The 8,839-nt window shown below is 42.4% G+C and overlaps 1 protein-coding gene across 2 annotated transcripts; it reads left to right on the top strand.

Moving 5' to 3' along the window:
* Positions 1-2,989: 2,989 nt before the first annotated feature.
* On the top strand, positions 2,990-7,275 carry AGR2 (anterior gradient 2, protein disulphide isomerase family member). Of its 2 annotated transcripts, XM_072329354.1 has the most exons (8): positions 2,990-3,027; positions 4,547-4,678; positions 4,765-4,828; positions 4,912-4,964; positions 5,205-5,278; positions 5,668-5,731; positions 6,147-6,230; positions 6,676-7,275. In XM_072329354.1, exons 2-8 carry the CDS (start codon positions 4,555-4,557, stop codon positions 6,723-6,725), a joined length of 513 nt encoding a protein of 170 aa, XP_072185455.1. In that variant the 5' UTR covers positions 2,990-3,027; positions 4,547-4,554; the 3' UTR covers positions 6,726-7,275. The 2 variants fall into 2 exon arrangements, with proteins under 2 accessions (XP_072185455.1, XP_072185453.1); XM_072329352.1 differs by lacking the exon at positions 2,990-3,027 and having other exon boundaries at positions 4,504-4,678.
* Positions 7,276-8,839: the final 1,564 nt, after the last annotated feature.

The following is an 8,839-nucleotide window of genomic DNA, read 5'->3' as shown; positions in this document are numbered from 1 at the left end:
CTTCCCAGTTACAATTAAGTAACCCAGCTAGATAGACCAGATAATCAATCTTCTCCATAGGCTGAGGTACGCTCCTCGTCGCAATCCCTCATGTCAAAGAACCCTTCCTCATCCTTCACTGAATATCTCACTTCAAAGTCAAATCTAAGAGTTTATCTTTCCAAATACAGGGTGAACAATCAAGTTCCATGTACACTGAAAATCCTGAGGCTCCTGGGTAACAGATCTTGATAGCTTCCTTACTGTTGTAAGAAAGAGCACTGAACAATACCAGAGCAGGTGTATTTGCTATGGCTGTTCAAACCACATAAGGATTTTAACACATCATTCAGCAGTGCCTTCCAGATATTCCAGTATTTCACAGCTCAAAACAGAGTAAAAAATATAAGAACTGGTTACATAATAAATCCTCATCTTTATCCAAGGCCATGTTGAAGATAGTTCATTCCAGACCACTGATTTATACCAAGTAATGCTGACTTGTATTATAAATTTCCATATACAAATGACAAAGAATGCCATCAAAATCCTTGCAGAATGATATTTTGTTTTGAAAGCAGTGATCAAAAGATCATACACTTATAAGAACACAGTATTTTAAATCTTTTCTTCTTAAAACCATCTCTTCTGTTATCCAATTTTATAAGTATTACTGATAAGCAGGAAGTATTAATGTATTCCACCTTCAGTCACTGTGACTGACAAAGTGCCACTGCTCTGGCAGCACTGGAAGCTCATTGACTCCCATTCAGAGATGCACCATTCTCTGGCTTTGACTTGGAGTATCTCTAGTGTGTTACTGCCATTGCATTCTCTGCTTACATTCCTCCTATCTGAAGCATTTGTTTTTATTCTGAGCGATAGATCACATGGCTTGAAAGCATGTATTTTTTATGAAATTAGGAAAACCAGCTGAACTGAATTCCCTGTGCTTCTGTGTGAGGTCTGAAACTTATTACAGAGTATAGGAAAAAAAAGCATCAGCTACACAAAATGACTTTAAAAGGACTATAATACCAGTGCCGAGTGTGATGATTCCTGTGTAACATGATGAGCAAGGCAACCTACAGACCATAGGAATGAAAACCAAAAGAGAAATCCATTTACGAGCTTTGTAAAGATGTTAAACATCAGCAGTAATGGAGTCTGTATAGCAAAAAAGGAAAACCTTCTCGGATAGGCCTGCTTTGTTTCAGGCTCTCCTGAAATATTTAGGGCAGGATTTGGTCACCAACTCACATCAACCAGCCTGGTGCAGCCTCAGACCCAGGCAGGGAACTGTGGGGAAGGCTGAGGTCCCTCTCTCTTCATTAACCCAGCACGAGGCTAATTCAGAGACATGTTTAACCAGCACCTTTGAGACTACCTGGCTTAAGATGACAGCACAGGCCTTGTGATAGCTGTGTCTGAATAACTGAACTTCCAGTAGGCAGCCACTCTTAAAAAGCAGCATAAAGCTACATGAAAGTGGGCAAAAGTGTATCTTCTGAAAACAGAAGAAAGCAAAGGTACAAAATAAGTAGAAATTCACCTAAGGCTGGAGCTAAGGTGCGTATATGTGTTCAGTTTTGAGAATGCAGTTTTACACAACATTCATTTTTACTCCAAGTGCATGAGTAGAAGCCTACCTGCACATTAGCTTGCTTAACCAGAGAATAACAAAAACTTCTGTTAGAGACTTAAAACTGCCAGGTGGTATCAGGTGCAGCCTGAAAAGACAGTCAATAAGAGTGCACTAAGTTCTGATTGTCTAAGGCCGAGATTTCAGACACGAGTACCCAATCTTTGACTTTTTACTCTTTTTGCTCCTTGATCAGACTACAGATGACATAAACCACACAGAAATGGACAGTACAGTGACTGGCCTCCCTGAGAGCTGGATTTCACCCTTTTCATATGTCAGGCACATAAGCAAAGCATGGTACTGCTGTACATGTCAAAGTAAAAGCAGATGGTTCTCACCCCATTTTCCCAATCACTCTTTATAAAAGGTTTTTTAAAAGTGATCCAAAGCACTATTTTCTCTTAAGTATATTCATGCCATGAACTGCCATCAGAGAGCAGTGTAGGTCTCAGAGAGCAAATCCATGCATCGGATGGGTTTTGCTCATCCAACTGAGTAACACTCAGCCCTCACCGTGAACCTGTAGTTTCAATCACACTAGAACACAGGAGGCCTGCACCTAGAGGAACACATTTTAGTTTCAGCCAGTTGTGCCAAACACCCTCTTGTCGCACTGAGGAAAGAGCTGGGTAGGCCCTGTGGCACCAAGATGGATGCGTGGGAGAATGCTGCCTCGCTGTACAAGTATCTGAAATCCAAAAGGGATGGTTTTCATGGTGTATGTGACCACACAACTAATTAAACTTGGAATTTGAGTTAAACTCTTATTTAAGCCTCAGCTTATGAACACACTTGGACCTCTACACCTGTACCTGTTACACTTGTAGCTACAAAACACCTCCCTGCTGAGAGCTTTATAACCATTCTCTAACATGTCATTAAACTTTTCTTGTGCGGTGTTATTTCTGCATGTATACATACACGTATAACGTGCACAGTTAATTACCTAATTAACATCTGGAGCTCTGAGTCACCAATTTCACTTTTTCAGAGGAATAAAGGAAGGGTGACCCGTGTGCGTTTTCCAACCAATCAAAAACAGACAAATCACTCCTCAGGCAAATCAGGAGTCTCGACTTAAGCTTACCTGGACTTGGATCTTTGCCAGCACTTTTAAATCACTTTCCTAAATGTCCTAAGAAGCCCCCCCGAAACATCTCTGAGCTTTACAGTCGGTGCAGGGCAGGAAAGTGTGGCATGAATTCACAACAAAATTAACCCTGCATGCTTTGGTAGGAAAAAGATTGGCAAGTGTAGCTCTTTGGGAATAGTATTCAAATTCAAAGCTCATGGGTGGAGACGGGGAGTGCAAAGGTGCATAAATAGGCAGGAGGGAGCGTGGTGCTCTCACTGTGACTGGGAACACCTTTGCACTCCAGCAGGCACCTGGCTGAGCACACACGGTAAGGCAGCGCTCACTCTTCGGAACTGCCTGCATAACATCAGGCTAACTGGGGCTACAGCAATGGGAGGGAGAGGCAGCAGTGCGGGCACAGCACAGCTCCTAGCCGTAAGGATACACAGATATGTTGTCTTTGCAAGTTACAAGGCGCGGGAAAAAAAGGGGCTTTATGGAGCAGAAAACTAAGCAGAGGTGCACACAGCCTTCCAAAGGGGAAGTTTTCAAAGAGGAGGTTTAATATTTCTGTCTTTCTTTGCTTTCTGCACCAGTAACAGTGTAAACTTTGCCTGGTCTTGGACTTCCTGGTCATCCCTTTTATTTTTTAATTCCTCTCAGTAAGCATTACTTCCTCTACACAGCTACAGCCAAAACAACACGAGGTAGCCTTGAAAATCCATTATACGTAATGTAAAATTATTCAATTCTTTCCCTTTCCAAGGGGACTTTTCCTGGGACAGGCAGTCTCCTGCAAAATCCTATTCCATTCCCTTGAAATCCGCTCTATGGATGCTTAGAGGTCTGTTGGACTCCTTGCAGTTAAGAGCATTGTTTCACTGATGCAGATTCAGCTAATGCCTCCTCCTGCACTTCTTACCCAGAGAAAAGATTCTATTTTTCCTTCTCATTTTCACTGTCTGTATTTTAAAAGCTGTCTGTTTAATTTTTTCTTGCATGAATGTTTTGAATTTTCTGTATTGGTTTTGGAATTTCTTAGGTCTTCCTACTGTACCCAATATACTGATGTTTCAGTTTTAGGAATAAGTTTAATGAGAAAAATATAGGGTCATGCAAAGGATTTTCCCCCTTCAAAGCATCCCAGCTGAAATGCTGAGCAGCTTCCATCAGTCACGACTCATCTCCACCCCCATGCCTTAGTCAGGTGCAGGGCAAGCAGTTTGCTTTGTGCTGCTTATAATGGCAAAATGCACTTTAGTTCTCACTGTTCCCCACTCATTCTATTATAGATTCTACTGCTTTTCAGGATTAGATGATGCTAATGAGAGAAGACAGGATGTAAAGTTTCAATAGCAGCTTTTGGCTGTGTCTGTGCTAATGGATCACTGTTAAACCCAGCTTAGGCTTCTACGTCTCATTTGAGTTGCTCTTGCTGCGCAAGCGATGAAGAACCCACACGAGTAACTGCTCAGTTACTTTATCAGTGAGAGATCCAGAGAGAAATGGGAGTTGATTAGGACTTAGAAGTACCTTTGAAATAGACAAAACTGTTGTTTCACTGAGAAAACTCAACATATGTAAAAGGAACAGAGAGAAACTTAACACAGGTGCGCATCTTAAGAGGACCACGAGTCAATGGCACCAACACAGCAGAAAGTAGCCAAATCCTTCATGACCCTTAGCAAAGCAAACCTCTCCCTTCCCTTACACTCCCCCGAGCTTCCACCTGGAGCAGTCAGCTGACTCACCCAGCTGCATACCTGACCACGGCGGTGCCTCCGGCTGCACCTCAGAACCAGCAGCAGGGAGGGACGGAGAAATGAAGGCTCTCTTCCTCATCCCAGGGGCAGCCATGGAAAAGAGCTACGTGTCCGCGTTCCTGCTGCTCGTGGCCATCTCCTGCGTTCTGGCAAAAGATATAGGAAAGAAGGAGACGAAGGAGACTAAACCAAAACTGCCTCAAACACTCTCCAGAGGTAAGAAAAAAAAACCCAACACATAGATAGCACAGATCGCACTTGTATGTATGTGAGTTTCTTCTACCCTCTCCTTTCCCCTGCAGGCTGGGGGGACCAGCTCATCTGGACGCAGACGTACGAGGAAGCCCTCTTCCGCTCAAAGAACAGGTAGGGCGCCCCCCGCGCTGCGGCGCCCCCTACCGGCCGCCCCGTGCACCGCCCCGCTAACCGGGTTCCTTCCTCTCCCGCAGCAACAAGCCCCTGATGATTATCCACCACTTGGATGACTGCCCACACAGCCAAGGTGAGGCTTCGGCACAGGAAAGGGAAAAAGAAAAGGAGACACGTTTTGTACCACCAGGCTCGCTCTTTACCCCAGAACAAAAGGGAGTTAGTCATCCATCAGTGCAATGGAGAGAGCAATTTTATTAGCTGTAACTGTGAACTTCATATTCTCGCGTATCAATTTGTTTGAATTTTCTTCTCCAGGGCAATATTACATGCTTTCTTTTTTAATTATCATTCCTCATTGTTTTCACTCTAGCACTCAAGAAGGTCTTTGCTGAACATAAGGAAATACAGAAATTGGCTGAAAAATTCATTCTCCTGAACCTTGTGGTGAGTGTCCCTTTCACGCTTCAGGTGAAAGCAATAAAGTTTTACTTCTGATTGTGGCTCTTTTAGCTCTAAGTAGGCACTTTTATAGCTGGGATTAGCTAGGAAAAATGTTCAGTGCTGGAGCATAATAGATTTAGTCATAAAGCTCTTACATCTCCAGCTCCCATAACCACTAAATAGGAAGGTATTTAAATTTTAATGTATTGCTGCCATTAACTGTTGTCATCAATTCTCAACTCTAGCAGTTTAAAGATTGTATCCCAGGCAGTGGATTTCTGAAATGGTTAACGTATTGCTTAGCTTGCATTACACTGAGCATAAAGAAGAAAACATCCATGTTACATGCTGTCTTGCAATCTTGACCTGGAACCTCATCTGCTTTCTTCCAGTATGAAACCACAGACAAGAACCTTGCACCTGACGGCCAGTACGTCCCTCGGATTTTGTTCATAGGTGAGTACCTCTCAGATGGCAGCCCCCCTGTATTCAGGTACACATACTGCTAACACATTCCTATAAACCCAGGTCAAAAGGACCATTTTCAGTAGGCAACGGCCATTTTATTCTTTCCTTTATTCTTTCTTAGTAAGATCTGTAGGCTGAAAGCAGTCTCAGCTTGTGGAGTTAACTCATGCGCCATGCAGTGACACAGGTCTAAGGCTGAACAACACAGATCAGAACCCTAACAAACCTGCAAACATGTTTTAACACAGAAGTTCAGTTACTTCGTAGAATGAAGGTGTGTTGGTTGTTAGTGGAAGCAGACTTGCCTTGCAGGAAAACTTAGGAAGCAAGCCAAAGTGCAGGAAGATTTCTTCTGCTTCAAGGTCCCTTTTGTGCTCTGCAATTGTCCTCTTCCTTTTTCCAGACCCTACCCTGACTGTGAGAGCAGACATTACCGGAAGATACTCAAACCGTCTCTATGCATATGAGCCCTCTGACATTTCTCTGTGTAAGTAGAGTGTTCTCAAAGCAGTCACATTTATTTGCTGGATAGCAGTACACATTACCCGTGTTCACCTAGTGCTTGCTGAAGGACCATTATCCAACGCTAGAGGAGTAGGTTTGGGAAGGGTGTAACTGCATGACTGACTGCATCAGCTTGTCCTGTTATATGCTTGGCTGTACAAGTACTCTAAGGACAAGTGGAGGGGATTCAAGCTCAGAAAAATATAGATGTATTTTCATATTCATCTTATGAGGTGTTTAAAAAAAATACCTTACAAAGCCCTACAGCTCCAGGTTACTGAAGTGCACAAGATGCACAGTGCATCAGATTCATTATAGCTGTTGGCTTTTGAGCATGGCTTCAATAATAAAGACATTTCTTTACAGTAACCGGTCACTGGCAGAGTAAGTTGCAACAAAAATAACATGCATTAATATTTCATTTCTAGTGTATTCAAATATGCAGAAAGCACTGAAGCTGCTGAAGACTGAGCTGTAAGGAGAAGGAGGATGCCCTGAAAGACCACTGAGTCTGGTTTTCACCTCTCCTCCACTCATTCACACTGCTGAAGAGACTATTTAGTGATATTTAGTGATGTATAGTGCTGGTTTATGAACATAAACACTTGTTTTATGTTAGCACTTCTGTACAGGGCAGCATTTTTAAAAGCTGGAGGCTTTTAATTTAAGACATACAGGAGAGCACTGTATGACCCCATTGTACAAATGATTTATTTTTCTTTTTTTAATAAATCCATTTCAAGTGTTTACATACAAAATGTTGCTGTGTTTTTTATTTCTCCCTGTTATCTATCACTACTGGAGTAAAATCAGCGTTACTTCCACAGCTTACTATCTTCTATCCAAGCAGCTTTTCCCTGCAGTTTTAGCAGCTAGTAGAGCTCCATTCCTCAGCATGCTTTCCCTTCATTCATTCTCTTGCAACAGCACCCTATGCCCAGCTCTCATTACCAGTCCTTTCTTTACAGTTAGATGAGAAGTGCATACCTTTCTATGCTTGCAGTTAATCATATGGTAATGTCTGTAGTGCTTGACAGCCTTTAAGAAGAGGAGCACCATGCAAGCTGGTACCACCTTAAGGCTTAAGCCTCCACTGGATACAATTATTTACAGAGGCTTCAAGCCACATAACTTAAAATAAAAGACAATCTCTTCAGAAAATATGGAAAATTATTTCTGAAGTGTATATACTTGGTAACTTGAAGTGCACAAGATCAGCAGGTTTTCCTGTGCATGGAATTTCTACAGTTCCACTAGGCCTAACTATTATTTAAAGACTTTTTGAAGTGTCTAAGCATAATGCTGTAATGTGATGGAAAGCACAGCGATAGTAGCAGGATGGCACAATCCCAGGCCACAACAAACAAGAACAAGCCCCAGCTACAAAACAAAGGCAGAAAAACTGCTTACCTTTAGTAGACCTTCAGCAGGCAGGGAAGTCCAGATGAGACACCCTCACCTCCACTGCTACCCCTTAAATGAGGTCTGGGAGGGGATGGATCCTGGCTCCATCCCTTTTGGTCACTCGGAGGCATTACATGCACCTGAGCTCCCCCTGGGTTGGCCCTGCCTTCCCACCTCAATCACTATTTCAAGCTGCGACTCGGCATTTCTGCTACACTAAGTAACAATGCTTTTTTGTAATGAGCAGTTATCTTCGCATGAAAGGAATCAGATGCTGTACAGAGTATGTTATGTAAGACTGGGGATGATTTTCTTGTACGGACATAAGAATTATATGGTTTTAGGCAGTTATTAACCTGTGATGGAAATGGGCAGACATCTTAAAGAAAGAGAAAACAGCTTCCTGCTTCTTCTAGAAGCACAGTATCACAGTATTGTGCGAGTTGGAAGGGACCTTAGAGATCATCTAGTCCAACTCCCGGGATTCGAGCCCCCTGTGTAGCAGAGTGGCACTTCTACCACTTGTGCCACAGGGGGGATTCAAACCCCGGGCCTCCGGCGTTGCAAGCAGCACTTCTACCACTGCGCCACGAGGGCACACAAATAACAGGCTTTATGAAAGCATTTCAACATACTTAAGGTCAAAATGCAGTTAATGTAAGCACTGAATGCTCCCAAATTGTCCTGTTACTCTGACATTCTGCTATTGTTAATAACTTTCTAGAAGGCTTGGTTGCAATTAAGTCAGACTCTAAACAATCAGAAAAACTAATGCACCTCACCAGAAAATGGCAAGAAGAAAAAATGTTATATGTCCAAAACTGCTTTCTCAAGAGGAAAAATAAATAAATTAATTAATTAATAGTCCCATCTAAATACATTAGAAGAGTACAGCATCTCTTGTATACAAACATGCAAATCAGGCCTCTAAAGCAAGTCTCTTTCCCAGTTCCAAAGTCAGCATAGTTCTGTTTTATTGTGTCCTTCCCCCTGCCTGTAGAGAGTGAATCTATCTCTGATGTGAATTTCAAAATTTGCAATTGTTTGGGTTTATTTTCATTTGTTTTTTAATCACAATCTTCCAAAGATAAAGTGTTATACTTACAAAATAGAAAAGCTTTAATCAAACCCTACACTCCACTACCTGTCTTTTGAACACTAAAGCAAACTCACACTACATGGTCTGAG

This window comes from Excalfactoria chinensis, chromosome 2 (genome assembly GCF_039878825.1).
Source record: "Excalfactoria chinensis isolate bCotChi1 chromosome 2, bCotChi1.hap2, whole genome shotgun sequence".
Classification (NCBI taxonomy): Eukaryota; Metazoa; Chordata; class Aves; order Galliformes; family Phasianidae; genus Excalfactoria; species Excalfactoria chinensis.
The sequence above is the reverse complement of the archived record's forward strand: the minus strand, read 5'-3'. Positions and strand labels throughout refer to the sequence as shown.

What these genes read in the sequence shown, in the direction of transcription:
- AGR2 (XM_072329352.1), top strand. Translation starts at nt 4,522, where the DNA reads ATGAAGGCTCTCTTCCTCATCCCAGGGGCAGCCATGGAAAAGAGCTAC. An exon ending in GCCTCAAACACTCTCCAGAG is followed by an intron (nt 4,679 to 4,764) that starts GTAAGAAAAAAA and finishes TTTCCCCTGCAG; the next exon opens with GCTGGGGGGACCAGCTCATC. An exon ending in GCCCTCTGACATTTCTCTGT is followed by an intron (nt 6,231 to 6,675) that starts GTAAGTAGAGTG and finishes TTTCATTTCTAG; the next exon opens with TGTATTCAAATATGCAGAAA.